The sequence below is a fragment of the Lytechinus pictus genome, chromosome 11 (genome assembly GCF_037042905.1).
Source record: "Lytechinus pictus isolate F3 Inbred chromosome 11, Lp3.0, whole genome shotgun sequence".
Lineage (NCBI taxonomy): Eukaryota > Metazoa > Echinodermata > Echinoidea > Temnopleuroida > Toxopneustidae > Lytechinus > Lytechinus pictus.
The window spans coordinates 32,407,789-32,426,943 of NC_087255.1; the positions used below are offsets into that span (position 1 = coordinate 32,407,789).

Sequence of the window (19,155 nt, forward strand, 5' to 3'; positions counted from 1 at the left end):
TAAAACAACACCCATGTAAAGTTTGTTTGCACTTTTTTGCTGACATTAAATTTAGAACTTGAAAAAGTATGTTTGAAGGGACAATGAAGTGTAGTGTCAACTTTGGAGAAAAAAAAGTATGAAAAATATGGTTTGACAGTTAATACCCAACTTATATAATACTAAGTATTTTTTTGAATAAGGTGAATGTCACCCATTTCAGCTGTATGTCATCTTGCCATTTTAGTTTTCATTGAAGATCAAATTAACATAATTGTTGAACAAAATTCTGAATATGTTTCTTTCGTTTTGTGAAAGGGTAATTTGATTGTATCAGGTCTATCCTTCTGCCCATGACCATAATTGAAAAAAAAATCACAATTTCTATTATAAAAGTAGAATATTTCATGTGAAAAATAGTGAATTTTCATCTACAATTTTGCTCTGAGCCAATCATATTGAAGGATATCATTTACTTTGACAGTCAGTGAAAACCCAAACTGATCCATGAAATGCTCCCCTTTCAAACTTCTTCTATTGAGTTCTAAATGTATAAATTTTAGTATTTTGAGGAAATAATACATGTAGATTTCATCTTAATTACAAGTATAATTTCTCGTTTTGATTACATAGCTTATCAACCATGTATCCAACCTTGACAAGCTGGGCTATTCAGTTGCAGAGGTCATTTGTTGGTAAGTATTCCATCTTGATTGTCAAACCTGTCTATTATGGCTACTGAGGGGAAACAGAGAGAGTTGCCACTGAATACAAGTGGCCTTTTGTAGAGACAGGTTCTATAAAATATTTCTTTCAAATAGGAGACAATTCTGATGGCCACTAAAGACAGGTTTTCACTTTATAGGCAGGTGGTTGCTATGAGACAGGTTTGACTATATAAGAATGAACCAAATCGATTGTTATGTTGGCCTCGTCCGACCGACCGTAAAATGCGAAAAACCAGTCGCTTCTTTTTTAGCACACTCAACATAAGGATCCCTTTTTAGACCTAAATCAAGGGAATTTTTTTTTGTAAAATAGAGATTTTGTTCACTTTTTCATTCATTTTGGGAGACTTTACACAAACACACAAGATGAGCTCATACATGTTCAATATAACCACTTGATGGCCTTGGTCTTAGAAGGCTTATGGTTTATCATCATTTGAATTGTATAAAGATGTACAGATGCATTCCATTGAATTAAAAAAAGAAGCTTGGAGCATATTATTTTAATATTTAGTATTACATACAATTTGGACAGTTGGGTTTGTTTTAGATGCTTTTGAGTATCATGCCCAATACCAGGAGATTTGAAACCGATGATTTTTATTCATATTTCAAAGGACTATTCATTGTAAGCATACAAGTATGTATGTACATAAAAAAGAGAAAGGAACTTCCAATGCAAGAGGCCTTTACAGGCTATTGTAAATAAGCCTACCATGCTTACATGTGCAATTGTACATGTACAGGAATTTGTAAAGCATAGAGCGGATCCACTGACCATGGCTGCGCTACAGTGCCCACATATGGTTCTAAATATAGATATGACGCAGATCCGATATATAGGTCATCTATCCCTCCCTTTCAACCCTCGGATGTAACCTACATTCAAATGTTCTCCTCATGAGCATGAATTGTGTTGCTATGGTAACCAGATAATAATGCAGGTAAATGTTACTGCACTTCCCATTCGTGAATTCAGAATTGAGTGTATGCCATTTTACTTTTTTGGTTTTGAAAATTTGTCCGATACCAGTGTATCCATATCTAAAATAAGGAATTCACAATAAATAAGATCTTTGTCCACTATCTATGCCTCATACAATTTTATGTACATGTAGGCTCACACATGAGAGCTTCAATAAATAAGTTAGAATATTATTCATAAAATATGGTTAAAAAATTAGTTGCCATTCATTGGAAGGGAATGGAACATGGAAGTTCACGTCATGCACTTGTACAGTACATCTTAAAAAAGGAAAATAGCCGATTACATGCTAGGGAAAGATGCACCACCTCCCATTCTTTAATTCTGTGATTAACAACTTTTTTTAGCTCTCAAGTTTCTACAAATTTGATACATTACTTTTAAGATTTATTTGTTTACATAGTTAACTTGAGACTGGTTGTAGGCCTGCTGTTAACTCTGTTGACTGTTGTACATGTAGGGCCTATGTCATTTACATGTACGTCATTTACAAGTAGGTAGTTTATTACAATTGGCATCCTTGAAAGCTAATTAAATTTATAACACCACAGCACATGAAAACAGGTACAATGTTAAGTGCATACACCTTTTATACAATACTTTGTGTATGGCACAGATTGTGAGAAGAGGGAAAAAATACAGTAGGCTGTGATTTAAGTTTGAGATTGTGATCATGTTGATATATATCTAGAGTTGATATGAAAACAGTATGTTGGCATCCATACATCACTGGTAAAATAGATGTGAGGTATCAGACATACTGTTCATTGTACAATGTATGTACCATACTCAACATGCATCGACATACAGTGTGGATTGATTGGTCTATGTTGAGTATGTGTGCTTGCATAATTGCAATCATGTTGAGCTCCATGATTAATTGCACAATAAGAAATGTCCTCTAAATTTTCTAGATTTATGCCCACAATTTGTAAGATTTTTGTTTTCCTATGTTTTTTTCCAGTTACTTGTAGGCTGTAGCATCATTTTAAAGTACATTTACAGGAGATTCAGAGATTATTCCCCCCTATTACTTTAGTTTCTTGTGAAGAAAATATGTTTTCCTTGTACAGACAGGTTTCTCATCATTTCCGAAGCATGTTTGTTATTTCCTTGGTGAAATACCACTAGTTAAAGAATGAATTGTACATGTACTATACACTGTAGTACAAAGTGTGAAATTGTTGATTACCGGTAGTTTAATGTCATGTAAATGTGACAGATAGGCCTACATGAAGTACATGTACTATAATCATACATAAAATTGAAAACAAAAAACAAAAACAAGTCGTTGACATTACATTTTTCTGTCTTGTACGTAATATAATTTCAAGATTTTATTCTTGACTCGGTCCCTCAGGTACTACATTAGCTACACATCGGAAAGCAAAATAATTCTTTCTCATATTTCTTTTTTATTCCTCTTGTTTTCTTTACAAATGTTTTTGGGAATCTGAAGCACAGTACAATACAATAGGTGCAAACTTAGGCCTGGTTTTTTTTTTACAGGTTAGGATATTTTTAAAGCCTGATAAACTGGCCTTTGTTCTTGACACAGTCTTTCTTATCTCTCTACTGCTGTCACTCTGATCCTATGCCTCGTATATTGGCTGTCATAAAGTGTAGGCCTATCTGACACTGGTTTACCCCCAGCACGTGTACAAAAAAGTTTGAAGTGATAGGACAAAAATAGGTTTTAGAGATTGGACTTACAGTCTGTCATTGTACAGCTGAAGTGCAAAAACATGAGGTCATAAGCCTTTGAATTCATTCATGTACATGTTCACCTTTACAAAATGATTTGCCTTTAATATTTAATGTTTAAAAAAATATCTGTTGTAAGACTTGTGGGGTGTTGGAAGCCAATTTTAGGGCCCAAAATCGATCATAAGTCTTGCAATAAAATTATTGCAAATGTGTTATTGATCGCTTTTCTGTCTCTTCGCATCAACAACTATAGGCCTAAATTTATTTGCTCTAGTTAAAATTCATAATGATAATAAAAATAATAATAATAAACAGTTCTTGTATAGCGCATATCACAATTATGAATAATGTCTCTATGCGCTTCCAAAGGACTTGGATATTATTACCCAAGCTGTAGCTTGGCAGCCATAATTACTATTACAGCACACACGCATTTCAAGGAATAAATTCCTGCCAGGTACCCATTCACCTCACCTGGGTTGAGTGCAGCACAATGTGGATAAATTTCTTGCCGAAGGAAATTACGCCATGGCTGGGATTTGAACCCACGACCCTCTGTTTCAAAGTCTGGAGACTAATCCACTGGGCCACAGCGCTCCATGATCTACTGTATGACTTGTAAATTTGCAATCGTTAGCAAATAATTTCTTGAAACACCCCCCCCCCCCTGAAATTGTTATTGGCATGTACAGTGTATTATGGTTTATTTCATTCTCTGATCTGAAATTTTGGTTCAATTATGGCTAGACTATTATGATACAATTCTATAGAGTTTCAAATTGTCAGCACAATTGTCTGGGAATATACTGCATGCATGATTTTTTTTTCACCTGAATATGAATACATGTAGGAGTCCCATTTTATTCAGTCCATGTAGACCTACAATACATGTCTTGACTTAAAGAAGCCCCACATACATTGCATTAGAGTGTCATAACATTGATTTTCCTAACCTTGGCCTAAAATTGAGCCCACTCCTCAAGCCATAGGAAGTATAATCCAGGCTATTACCTGCTCGCATGCATCTCATACATACAGCCCAGTGAGCCCACACATTAGCGCTCTACAGTGTGCCTTTGAGTAATACTGTTAATACTGAAGCCTGGGTTTATTTAGGATGAGACGATATATTCTATTCACCCCTGACCTTGGCCTTTAATGAGCCATGAGTTGTGAACGCTCTCTGAAAAAAAAACGCTGCAAAAAAATCCTCAAAGCACCTCCTAAATGTAAACAGAAAAGACAGTGGAAGTACATGTAGGTTCATTTGTAGAATGTTCTAGCACTTTTTCAAAAAAAAAAAAAGGTGTAGTGCTTATGTTTGGTTGACACAAATCTACTTTGAAATACATGCAGGAAAAATACATTCCTCCATGTAAAAATGCTATACTCCCCCAATTCATGATCATTTATAACATAGGCCTGTCTACATGTATAAAGCTTTGATAAAGTTTCAGAAATATGTGAGTTGGATTTAATTATTCTCACTGCCCCTTCTAACAGTACAATTACTTTTATTTCATTGACTGATTCTTTGCAAAAATATATATTCCCAGTTATCAGCTTATTAAAAAAAAATAATGATAATTTATGTTGTTGGGGACTCAAGAAAAATAAATTTGGACAGTTTAATATAAATAGTTCAACTTGCATGATTAATATAAGAGTTTACGTGTAGATCGAGTCTTTCACAAAAAACATGCATTTTATGATGGTAGACATAATTTGTCATTTCTTGACAATAAAATTAAACAAAAATATGAAAATGGATAATTTTCAGATTTGATTCAATACAGGTTTTAAGTTGTTCAACCCTCCCTCTATTTTCACTCTTATTTGATACTCTCATAAACTTGGTGTAAAGTTCAGGTGCCTCTGCCCGGTCATCATGCCAATGGGCGGTTAATAGTAGAATTAATTGCACTTTGGTTCAAGGGAATTGTTTCCCAAAGGAAGTCAACAATAGTCAAAATAATCTCATCAGATAATTACTTTCAGACCTGAATTTCTTTTTCGGGCTGCTTTATTGGATTAGCACTGCAGTCACACCAACAAAAGCAACTCAAGACCGGTCACATTATTTTGAATGGCATATTATTGGTCAGTTTTGATTAATAAATGCTGATATGACTAGAGTACTAGTGCATGCACTTGTACATGTATTGTATCAATGCGAAATATTAACCCATAGCACCCAATGCCCGATATATACATGTACATGTATTGTATCTCTGGTGATAGGGTCCATTGAAAATCAGAATTATGCTGAAATAAAATCATAGTCAACAACTTGTTTTTAATCAAAGCTTTATTTGACTATTTATAGACAAAGTTGAATTTGGACCATCTAGGCTTTAGACCTAGTGTAGGTATAGACTAATTAGAAATTAAACCAAATTGAGAATAGACCAAATGACCTTTATTCTGAAGTCAGGTTAAATTTAGACCACGGTCTAACTCTGCTAAAATTATGGGAAGCTAAAAATTCAAAAATTATGTTTATATTGTAAATTTCTTATGTTTACTAAATTTTGTTTCCTCTTGCGTTCATAATGAAGAAAAATACTTCAGTTTTCATTCCCAGACAATTAAGGTGTCATATGAGTTAATAAATTGAATGTGTATTGTTAGGGAATTGTGCCCCAATTGGCTCTCCATAGTTAAACCACAACTTTAAACCATGGTTTAATATAAACTCGAGTTCAGAATACGGGCCAATGGGTTTAGCGTACTTGGCATGAGACTATAAACTGAGCAGATCAACTGCTTGTACATGTAGACCAAGTGAGGGAAACTAAAATGAGTTTTCTTCTTATGATGTTTACAAGTACAAGTAAAAGCTTTGCCCTTGCTGGCATTGACTGGAATGAATCATTTGCCCAAGATCATGAATATTCCATGATGAATTCAATATTTAATGAAGATTAACGGGGAGCTCCTTAATAACCTGTCTGCACAGATCTTAATGAACTTCATCAAGAGAACTGAAGCATTGAAGCATCGTGGTGTAGCGGTTCTGACTCTCGTCTTGTAATCAGAGGGTCGTGTGTTCGAATCCCACCATGGGATTGATACCTTGCCAAAGGCAAGGTGTAAATCCACACTTTGCCACTCTCCACCCAGGTGTTAAATGGGGACCCAGTAGGATGCGAAAGCCTATGTAGTATGCCTAGCAATTGAGTCTTTGAACTCTTGTTGGAATGCTCCCCAGGAAATGGAGAAAATGCATACATTTATCTGATGACCATGGTAATATATCTGTAAAGCGCTTGAGAGAACGAATGGTGCATCACAGAACAGAGTGGCAAGAAGGGGGATGGTCAATCCACAATTTGCTTCTCTCCACCCAGATACTACTTTGGGTACCTAGTAGGATGTGAATATCATTGTAGCTTGTCCAGTTTTTTGTTCCGCCTCAATGACGACTGGCTGGTATACTCCACAGGGAGTGGAGGATGTGCATACATTGTGCGTGGGAATGACTTGTTGAATCCGATGTTGGGGGTAATAATGATTCTGTAAGTGCTTTAGATATACATGTACAGTTATGCTCAAAAGTTAGTCAACCCCACCACAAAATGCACTCCTTTATGCCGAGTGTTGAATGTAGACAAAATACAACAATGTTCTGTGGGTCCAGAGAAACAAACTATTGAATGTAATATTTTATCACCTGACTTCACAACTAAATATCTAAAACATAGCAGAACTTGAACACTTTTAAATATGTTCATTTTCTGGTGAGGTTCACTAACTTTTGAGCACCACTGTATGTCTCAACTTCTTATCAAAGTGCATTATAAATATCCAGAACATGGTGTTGCTCTTTTCCCCCCTTTTCTCTGAAATGAGATATTGATCTTCTCTTTTTATGGGGAGACGTTGCTGCTGTTTATCCCCCACATCCAGAAAGCAAGACTTTCCTCCTCCTCACCGAAAGGAACTGTCACATGTGACAAAATGTTAATTATCATACAGAGCTGGACATGAAGATGAATGTTATGTTGATGTGACGAATATACCAAGTGCTATTATTAAAGGAGAATGAAACTCTTGGAGCAAGTTAGCTTTTGTGAAAGCAGAAAAATCAAAGAATAAGATCAACAAAACTTTGAGTAAAATAGGACTAGCAATAAAAGAGTTATGAGCATTTGAATGTCGAGATCACTAATGCTATGGAGATCCTCCCATTGGCAATGCGACCAAGATCTGTGATGTCACACACGTACAACTCTCCCATTTGGACACTGAAAATATACCCCAAAACATCTCTTTTTGCTCATTCTAATCATATGACAAACGATTCATCAATGATATAATGTTGTGAAACCTCTGTACTTTGTCTATAAAAGTGAGAATATAAGTGAAATAAGTACTTAAGTAATGAGGGAGTTGTACGTGTGTGATATCACAGATCTTGGTCGCATTGCCGTTGGGAGGATCTACATGGCACTAGTGATCTCAATATTCGGATGCTCATAACTTTCTTATTATTCATTCAATCTTCCTCAAACTTTCAACAATATGTTTCTATGATTTTTCTCTTTGATATAGATTCAGCTGGTTTTAAGGGTTTCATTCTCCTTTAACAGAGAAAAAAACAATAGCAATCATTTTTCATCTTCTTGTTCCTTATTTCTCTCTCTTTCTCTCTGTTTTCTTTTCGTGTATCAGTTTACGCCTTGCAGTGGTACATCCAGCCAAGGAGATTCGCGGAGCGGGGTTGAGGGCGCTTCGCCATCTTATCCAGGATGAGACCACAGTCCAGGCCATGCTGGCCCTCCATGTTGATCGTCTTCTCATGCGATCTTTGGACATTTATCAGCGGAACGATGTAGAGAGGATACAGGCTCTTAGATTTATCAGAAGGGTAGGTCATCCATTATCAGTTACAGTGTAGAAAGTCCAATCTAAGGAAACAACAATGTGGCTGTTATAGATTGGTTAACCTGAAGACAAATACCCTATAGAAACAAGAAGATGGAAAGTGGCTGGTATTTGAGACATAATCCTGTATTACAACAATATTCTATGAAAAATATGACTCCTAAAGTAGTAAATATGTACTATAGTCAGTATTCCTTTTCGGCCCTACGCCCCCCCCCCCCCCTTCCCCCATCAAATTCACATCTTTAAAAAATAAATATAATTGTTTTACTATGTTTTTCCAAAATAATTTGATTCTCAATGTATTGCACTTTTTTTCTAAGTATTAGATATAAATTATATTGAATTTGAATTAAATGGTGGAGATATGAGCCTGTCATTATTCATGGTTCCTTTAATACCCAAATTTTAATGCCAAAATAACTATTGGGGCATTTAAGAAACTTGCCATCAATTTCATTTCTGTACTTGGTCCCAAAGCAATCGTGATATTTTGAAACAAATTAACTGATTCTTACAACAAGGAGTATATACTAATTTGGTACAGCTCAAATTAAAATAGTTGTAAAATTATAGTATCGATTTGTAATTGATTGCAAATATTGTCTTGTATTACTCCACTTTGTCTAGGATGTATAGATGGGAAATATGTAATTTTACTGAATTCAAATTGCAATCTACCTGTTAAAGGTCAGTTTGTTTTATGTTAGTTGCAAACATAGCTGCATAGATTAATCCATGCTCCAATTCTTCCCTGAAGGCCTCAATAGTTCCATGAAATTTACAGTGGTGTTTATCCAACCATCTCAGATTCTTGCCGTCGCCCCCGCCTACTGCCCAGTCTCGCTAGTCCATGTCTTGGTTGCCATTAGCAACAGCGATGACAAGGAACGGGATCGGATGAGGAACGCATGCGTAGCGACACTCTGTGAACTTGGTAAGTATTTTTGGATGGAAGTTAGTCCATTTTCCGTGCTTGCTCAAGATGAATCCAACTTTTTAATAAAGTACTGTAACTCATGGGGGCCATTATTATGTGAGTTTAAAGGAAGAATAAAAGCACTTCCAATGGGTTATACAATTAAACATATGCAATTCTATGTGTGTGCATATATTTATAGTTTATTAGGCATACTTGAATCCCCCCCATTAACATGTAGAAATCATCATTAAAAAAATTATAGAAGAAACGTAAATTATATTTTTTTACTTTTTCATGAATCATGATAACTGTTGTCAGGTTTTGATATATAAACACAAATCATTATTGAATACACTCTTGTTGTTATGGTAAAATACATATAGAGGACCCATAATTAACACCCTTTAAAAATTGTTTGACATCAGAGCAATATGAAGTTCCGTGAAGATACACTTTTCAGGGAAAGTTAATGCTCATGAACAATATACTGGTGGCGGCTTACAAGCAAAAATAGTGTTGATACATATACATACAATATGAAAGGATTAAAGTAAATGTCATTGTGTAGGTGTAATTGTTATTAGTTATCTCTCATCTGTTTTGTGGTGTAGTATCGGTAACTGTGATGTCATCATGTACTAATTACTATAGAAAGGTCATTATACTGCATTTAATGTTATTCCTGGCAAGGTTATATTATGTATAACTAAAAAAAGTGAGTGATTTTTGTTTGTTTCCCCTTTTTTATTGTTTTATTTACTTGAGTTTTTTTCAACATTCGTTGAAAGTAATATTTATATCATACATGTATCAGCTTTTGTCTTCACCATCATCAAAACATCAGACAATAGCACCAAAGGATTTTAATTATTCTCTTATATGATCAAACTTTTGGTCAGTATTAATATCCTCCTCCTCACAATCATATTCATCATCACTATCATCATTACCATCCTCCTCATCATTGCCCTTTCCTCCTCCTCCTCTTCTTCCCACTCATCATCATAGTCTTCATTATCAACATCACAATCCTCATCATCTTCATTATTATCATCATCATCAACACCACCATTGTCATCATTCTTATCATCCTCACCATACCAATATCAACACCAACACTATCATGATCAACATTGTGATCAGTAGTAATATCATTACTGTTTATTTTTTCTTATTTATTGTTTGATTTTATTTCATTTTTGTCTTTTATTTTATTTATGTCTAGTATTATGTATTGTTTATTCATTTGTTTGTTTTCTTTTTTTTTCTCCCCCTTTGTTTGTTTGTTTATTTTTTTTGGGGGGGGTCTTAGTATGAAACACAAATGAATACAGCCAACGTCAGTAAGACTTGGACTGATTTTAAGCAGTTCACTCTATTTGTAGGTTGACAATCATATCCTGGGCGGAAAGTCACCCACTCAAAGTTTCCTAGTTGGGTAGACATAGATACGGCAGGAAGGGGATGGGGGGGGGGTGAGCTGGGGAGACCTCTAAATATATCCTCATTGAGTTATTATAGGATTTATAGGTCTGTGATTAGATCAGAGCTAGTGTGATGAATGAGGTTTATGAATCTTTGTATTTACAAGGAGTTGGTCAGATAGTCCAGTACCGTATGGACTAAACCCATTTGGTTCACTTACAATCTAGTCTGATTGCTGTTTGGTCTCCAGAATAATTGGTCTAAGGCCCTCTTGGTCTAATTCTTTTGGTCCAATTTCTACTTCATCTACTCATTGGTGTTTTTTGAGTGTCAAATGAAAATTTGCTTCTGAAAGAGAAATTCCAGTTGTGGTAACGATCTCAACATGAGTTTTAAAAGAATCCAATGAAATTTTTACCAAAGTGTTGAATTTATTAATAAAAAATATTTGACAAATAGCTCTGGAAGAAAATGCATAATTGCTGAGAAATGAGCAAAATAAACACAGAATTTCAGCAAATGTCTGGTATTTTTCAAAGCAATATTAATTCACTGTCCCACATTATGCTTTTCTGTGTTTGTGATCATCAGAATTATCGATTTTGAGCAAAGATTTCATGATTATACAAAGATAAGTTATATTAATGTACCAGATCTAGATATATGATAATATGGTGACAATTAACCTTGATTTAAAATACTTTCTCATGAAATAATTGTTTGCTGCAACTTCTGACTTTTACCTTTAAACAGTTCATCTAATTATAAAGTGTTGTTAGACCAAATGGATATTAAAAATAGAAAACTTGTTAATGGTATAAATGGAAATTAGACCAAATGGAAACTTGATGAACTGGTTATACACAAAGCAGGATTAGACCATGTGAGATGAGACCAAACAGAAACTTCAGAAAGAAGACGAAGTGTGTGTAGACAAGTTTGCATTTTATCAAAGACTTTCTTTATGTTCTGTTTAAATGCACAAAGATACAAAGTGCACTGCATCCTTTTCCATTTCCCCAAGACTTGATTGAAAGTCATGAAAACTTTGACTGAATTGAATTGCATTGATTTATTGTTATGCACAAAGTTGGGCTGAAAAAGACACTTCTCAAGTTCTCATTCCCCTTCATTTATAAAGTGGAGTCATACCCCTAATTAGCAATCTACTCAATTTTCTATGTATGAGGCTTGAGTTTAAAGATGGTGGGTTGAATACAAAAATTATTGAATTTGATTTGAACTGGAATTTAGATTTAAATTGATTTGATCTAATTGAAAAAATAGAAGCACTGCACTTTCTATTTCTCTTTATTTGGGTGGACACTAGCATCTCAGACAAGTGGTCATCATTTTAATATCCTGTTTAAGCAGACAGCTAGGAGACGGGGGGGAGGAGGAGGCAGTTGGGGGGGGGGTGCTTAAGAGACCTCCAAATTTATCCTTATCGAACTATTTTAAGAGACATCCTCTGGTCATGGCTAGTTAACTGACTGACTGGCGGCTGAATGAAGGAAACTCTCGGAATGTTTTAACCATTACCTGTTGAGCCTTTTAAAAGATTTATGTATGACTAAAAATCACACTAAAATCATTCCCATTTCTGATAGGTAAATAACGCATCACCACATTGGTCAGGGACCCGTTTCATAAAGACTTGTTATAGTAATAAATGCACAATTTCTATATCAAGTTTATCATCAGCCAATCTGATGGATTGATTTAACTGATATTGCAAATTTGTTATTGTAACAAGTTTTATGAAACAGGCTCCAGATGTTGCTGATGAGATGCAATTTGCTGTGTATTAATCAATGAAATTGCACTGAACATATAATGATAGAATCTGTTCAGATTTCAGAGCTAAGGAATTGACAGAAAGTCAAAATATTTATGTGTAATGGTAGTGATTTATTATTCAAAATCATTGAAGCTTTTGCTCATTCCTGAGACAAGAAAAGTCTGTGTATACTATCACACTTCATATATGAAAAATGTATAGATTCGTAACCTGTCTTTAACATGAACTTTGGGATATGTTTTGAGGGATAAGTGCAACAGTTGTAGTGTGTAGCTATCAGTATGTGGTGCAATTATGTTTAATTAAGTGCCCTTCCTGCTATTAGATAGCACATGCCTACTGTCTGTGAAATTTGGCTGTGTGCCTGGGTTTGATTAGTGTGCGCCAATTAGGATCAATTAAAGGTCTAAAAATGTATTCAGTCTAACCTAGGGTGTTTTCACAAAGATTTAAGTGTGATTTTAAATAGAGTTGCACTTAAATTTCAGTTGTATGTATTATATAATGCAACAATGCATTTGTTGCCAGTGAACCTTTTGTGACCCCCCCCCCCCCCCCGTAAGTAGTTTCAAAGTGATCAAAAGTGACACATACACTCATGTGGTTCATGTTTATTTAAATATGCACATTGAAGAAAAATAGCTCCTGCAATTTCTGTGTAGAGTTGAGTACAGTGTAGAAGTTAATAGAAAATACCTGTAGAATGAGAAATAAAGAATAAGATATTTTTAAAATGAGCAAAGGAGAGATGGAAAGAATTTAAGAGAAATAAATCAATGGAGAAGAGGGAGAGAGAGGGTTGGGGAGAAATATAGAGAGTAATAATAAATTTACTGGAGGAAGGCAAAAAAGGATAGATTTGAGAAAAGAGAGAGTGATACATATAGAGAAAAATATGATAGAAATATAAAGAAACATGCATATGAAAGAGAGAAAGATATGAAAAGTTATTTAAGATTTGAAAAATGTTAAAGGACAAGTCCACCCCAACAAAAAGTTGATTTGAATAAAATAAGAAAAATCCAACAAGCATAACACTGAAAACTTCATAAAAATTGGATGTAAAATAAGAAAGTTATGACATTTTAAAGTTTTGCTTAATTTCACAAAACAGTTGTATGCACATCCTAGTGGGTATGGAAATAAGGAGACTGATGACGTCATCCACTCACTATTTCTTTTGTATTTTATTATATGAAATAGGGAATACTCTATTTTTCTCCTCAGTGTCGAGTGAAACAGTGATTAATTCCTCCCTGAACATGTGGAATGAGCATTGATTAATACTATATGATTCAGTCAAGTTGGTTCTTATTGTTATGTGCGGTAATACACGGTGTAATACGCGGCGAGTCACATGCTTACTATGGGGAAGCAATTGATAGATCTATCTGACTTTAGTGAAAACAGTGATTTTGGGCCCAAAACAGACACTAAAGTTGATATTTCTGTTTGTAGACTAGGTCTACGAGAAGGTAAACAACTTCAGCCGGCCTGGTCCGGGTACTAGCGGGGGGAAGATGCCGTTGGTTTCGATTCATGGGAGTTTGTGAATGTGGTCGATACTGCAAATAATTCAAGGTATGGGTCACCGCCACCCCTAATAATTTAGGGTTCAGAGGGTTAAGCTTAATAAGTTCATATGATTGTGTAAAGCCCCTTTTACACCTTCATGGAAGCAACATGGATCATCCCGTATTGTCAACCCGGGGTCGTCCGCGTACAGTCCGGGATTACCGTGTACACACCGGCTACTCATCCGGCGTCATCCTTGGTGTACCGGCATATCCGGGAGAAAATTTGAACACATTCAAATTTTCATTCCGGAGCACACGGACCAATAATCATCCATGTAACCACCTTGTACATCCGTGCAGCTACCAAATGCATCCCAGAGGCTCCTTGTAAGAACTGGGATGTGACCCTTGTTAATACCGGCTATATAATATCCGGGGTCGAAAATTTTCCATTGTTTGCGCAAATGAACAATAGTCTGTGTTTATGGCCATGTATGTGTACGCTTCAGATGTTGCCAAAAATGAAAGAAACTTCGATCTTGGCCAAAGCTCTAGAGATATCTCAGTAGAGAGCGTAAAGGTCCGTGTAAGGACCCATTAACATCCGTGTAATCCGTGTTGATTCCCGGTAGCTTGTCAAGCAGATCCCTAGTGCTACCTTGTCTATCCTTGTAGAAACCGCACTCTTAGTATACTTCCGTGTAAATGCCCAGTTAAATACATATTCACTCTGGCAATGGTTGAAATATACCAATATGGCACCCCAGATCACCACGGACTGAGATCCGTGATGATCTGTGTTGCATCCTTGAAGGTGTAAAAGGGGCTTTAGATGCACATTTTCTCATATTTTAATCTACATGTAGCTGTTCTAAATTCAGCTTCCTTTGCCCATGCCTGAGAACTAGGAGCCCTGGTGCATAACATCCTAGACATGCAGCTCTTAAATATCAACAAAGCTGACATGTTAACCCTTCTACATGTACATCTCCTCAACCATCCTTGTGGTTCAAAATCTGGAGACTTATCCTCTGAGCCACAACACCTCTATCATTACCATTTGACTTGATCTTATAGCTTAAGTCATTGAAGAATCGCAACTGTTATTGTAATGACACACATTTTCTCATTACTATTTCAATCTAGCTGTTCTTAATCCTGCTGCCTTTGCCCATGCTCGAGGACTAGGAGCCCTGGTGCGTAACATCCTAGACATGCAGCTCTTGAGGATCAACGAAGCCGTCATGTTGACCCTTCTACATCTCCTCAATCACCCGGCAAGCAGGAGGTTCATCAGGTTCAAAGTCGACATTGAGGTAACGCATTAGCCAATATTTCTTTGTATGTTGCAATGACATTTACTCCAGCGGCAACTGCTCCGATGGATATTCTGCACATTTTCCTCTTTTTTTCTGATTTTCCAATTATTGCTGTAATGTACATGTAGCATATGCCCGACAGAAACATTGCCTTGCCCTGAAAATATAAAAACTTAAAGGCCTGCAAGTGCTCGTGTCAGTATCCGCCCATTTGCCAATTTGGAACAAGGTGACACGCTTTTGTAGTATGACCCATTAATTTTGGATGCAAAGCCTTAAGAAAAATTTAAAAATACGATAAAAAAGACAAAAAGAAATGTACATACTGTGGCGTGATTTGAGATCAAAGTTTAGCACTTGACCAAATTCTTGATGTATAACCAATGTATACATTTATAGCTTTTTTTTCTTCCATTTAGGCTTAATTGAAACAAAACTGACTTGATGTAATTATTCTTTTATGTGTCTCGGTTTTCTTATATCTTGCAGCAAGTAATAGCTCCGTTCACAGACTTCAACTATAGACATACTGGAGATTCATCTGAATCTCAAGCAAGGTAAGATATTCAGAATAAAATCAAATATGTTATCAATCCCTAATTAAGTAAAGATAAATAAATTAATTAGAAAATTCAAAGCAAGTTTTAAGACTAGTTTTAAGACTAGTTTCATGATGATTTTCACAAGTTGCAAGTGACTTTTGAAGTCTGATATTTTTAGCTTAAAAATCTTGTAGTTAGCAGGCATCTGAATGCATACATTTAAATTATATAAAACCACACAAATGGAAACGAGAATAATCACATACAAAATAAAATACTCATTTTATATTCTCCACATCAACTGTTATAGGGCATTCACATTCATATAATCAAGAAGTAACTTGGGATATGGAGGAATTACCAAAACTTTAAATAGGCTATTAAGATATCATTCTGATAGAAAACTATGGAACATATATGTTTGGATGTTTATGTTGATATTTTGTTTTTCTCCCGAGGTTGGGAGGGGCAGGGGATTTTCAAGTCATTGATTTATTATTATTATTTTTTATCATTCATTTTGTAATTAATTGATTGATTAATTCATTATTTATTTATTTATTTTGGGAGGAGCCCTTTGATATTATGTGCTACACATTATACAGGTAAACTTTTTATCTAATTTTATTTTGTGCAAGCTTAGGCAATAACATGCTGATATTTTAAAAGAATCAACAGTACCTTGAAGAAAAATATTTAAAAATCCATATTGAGTGCATATGAATAGGTACAAGGATTTGTTTTGCTTCACTTGTAAGATTGATGATATAATATTGGTTTGATGAGACAGTATCCATTAGAATATCAAGGGCGAAACAGTGTGTTGTAATCCATCGTACATGTACATGTAAAGATGTATTGCACCTGATCCTATCCTCTATAGGCTATATGAGCTAGCTTCATTCACACCAGCAGGAATTAGTTTATTGGTACAATTTGAAACTTTTTACTGGTGTCTGTGATTATGAATCAAGTATTGCTCCTAATCCTTATGGGTATGAGCTTGCCCCATTCTCACCAGCAGACATTATGTTATGTTAGTACCTATACAGTTTTAATGTTTTTTTCTGCGTGTGTTTATGTCATATGACAATAGAAACTTGTAGAATATCCTAAATAAATGTATGTTTGTACATTGTATCATTTGGTTCAAGCTTCGAACCAAAGTTTGTATGCAATATACAGGGCTTAGTTTGTAAGTGTATAAATGCCCATTTTGCTTGGTAAAAAATACTCTATTCCATAATTTCAGAACCTAAAATTCTCTGAAATTCATAACTGCTCAGGTAGCATTTGTCCATGATTTTGTGAATGTAGACAGCCTTGCTGGTTTTATGAAATGTAATTTGGGCATAGCAAACTGATAATTATCCCTCAAATTACCAGATTTTGAGTTCAGTCTTGACAGCCTAATCTAATTACATTATTCAATACAAATTGATCTTTATTTGAAATGTTTCTTATTAAGATTTTAGTAGTCAGAATGGGTTTTGAAAATGGTAATGGCAGCAATGTACCTCTCTAAGACTTGTCAAGTAATCCCCCATCTAAACACCTTGAATAATTAATGATAATTTGTTAGGGCTGTCAAGCTTGTGGGAGATGTCGACCACATTCTCACCGTGTGGGAAGAGCTATGAAAGAATGATGAGATGTAAAGGACAGCAAGCGTCTATGAGGGTGCATTCAAGCGACCATTTTTCACCCTAGAATCATGTTTTTAAAGCCATTGTGCCTCGGTCATTTTGAACAGTGCCATCTCAAGACCTGTTCTGAGTTCATTGCTCCTTGATATGGTTGCGATCATTGGTTAAAAAATAACTGGTTAGAGCAACAGTGCTCTCTTTTAAGATCACCAGAAACACCTAAATGTACTCCTGAAGGTAAAGTGTGCACAAAGTTCCACACTTTTATCTCTTTCATGTGCATATTGTTTCTTGCATGTTGGTATGGCCACACACTCTTCCTGCTGCATAAAGTTCATATGTACGGCAGCATACGACAAGCTCTGTCCATGTTTTTTTTATATCGATGGTTGCGATCAAACAATTTCTGTTCGGTTTTGAAATACTGAAAACGATTGTGAAGAATTACAGTCTACAAAAAAATTAGTTGAACACAAAGGGATCTTAATCAGGATCCTATGATGTAAAGGTTGACTTTGTGATGTGGCATGTCTTGAAATGAAGGAAAATCAGCATTGATGAAAAATTGCTTAAATGCTCTCCTGTAGTAACTCTATATTTTGGTGCCATTTTGATGTGTAATTCCAGCTTCAGAAATTGCATTAAGTGTGAACACAACCCTTGGCGGGAACATAACCACCTTTTAACTGAAACCACTGAGTGGGTTGGTTTGGTGGTGAAAGAGAAATATCATGTCTGCTAATGTTTCCATTTTCAAGGCTGTGTTTATTTCACCTATGCACAGTCCCATTTATCCAAGAAATCGTCAAGTTTGTCACCCACTCAAGCTGTGTCTTTCTCTCATTCTCATAATCCCCAATATCCTTCTCTTTGTCTTAACCTTGTCCTGAAAAAAATATTTTCCTTCTCCCTCTTTCCATGCTCATCTTTTTCTTTTCTGTCTCTCTTTGCCGTTTACATTCCATTCATTTTCTATCCTCTTTTTTGTCCCTCTCTTTCTTCCCTTTCTCGCCCCCTCTCTCCCCCCAACTGTTCCCTCCCTATCTTCCATTTATTCCTCTCTTCCTTCCCCCCTCCCTCCCTCATTTTTGTCCCTTTCTTTTATAATCACCCCACTTCCCCTTATATCTGCCCCTCATATCCCCAGTCCATTTTATCTCTTTCAATACATTGTAAGTTCCAATGCTTCTTCCCATCCCACCCCCACCCCCTCTCTCCCTTTTCTGATTATAAATATCCTTGTTTTCTCTTGATATTTGCCCTATATACTTAATTTTTTCATATTTGATTTGACTAGCTTTAAAAGTTAAATATATTTCATACTCATTTAGTGATAATAGCAATGCTGATGAGACAAGATGACAATAATAACAGTTAGATTTTTTATTTGGTATCTTATATGTATAAGTGTGTCTAATATTTCTTATATTTTATTTTCCATTTCTCTTCTTTTCCACATTGAAGTGAGAAAGATGGTCTATACCAAGCCAGTAGGATGGCTATTGTTACTCTGCTTAGATCTTGGCCTGGTAAGTTTTATCATCAGTCAAATGAAACAAATTATGATCAGAACAAAAGGATTGTTTTATGATGAAACCAATGTGCGCATCAAAGTTTGGGTACTCCAGTTTAAAATGGGTATTCCAGTTTAAAATGGGTATCTCTCACATGTGTGTTGTCCTATTGTTATTTTTTTT

The 19,155-nt window shown here is 35.4% G+C and overlaps 1 protein-coding gene across 2 annotated transcripts in view; it reads left to right on the forward strand.

Annotated features, from left to right (window-relative positions):
- The first annotated feature begins 616 nt into the window (after positions 1-616).
- The window catches only part of LOC129271195 (rapamycin-insensitive companion of mTOR-like), a 51,976-nt gene continuing 33,437 nt past the window's right edge, over positions 617-19,155 (forward strand). For both annotated transcript variants that reach the window (XM_064106368.1, XM_064106369.1), the window contains exons 1-6: positions 617-674; positions 8,074-8,269; positions 9,097-9,223; positions 15,098-15,267; positions 15,760-15,827; positions 18,923-18,987. In XM_064106368.1, coding sequence (XP_063962438.1) covers positions 8,171-8,269; positions 9,097-9,223; positions 15,098-15,267; positions 15,760-15,827; positions 18,923-18,987 — 529 coding nt within the window. In that variant the 5' untranslated portion in view covers positions 617-674; positions 8,074-8,170. The remainder of the gene's footprint in view (positions 675-8,073; positions 8,270-9,096; positions 9,224-15,097; positions 15,268-15,759; positions 15,828-18,922; positions 18,988-19,155) is intronic.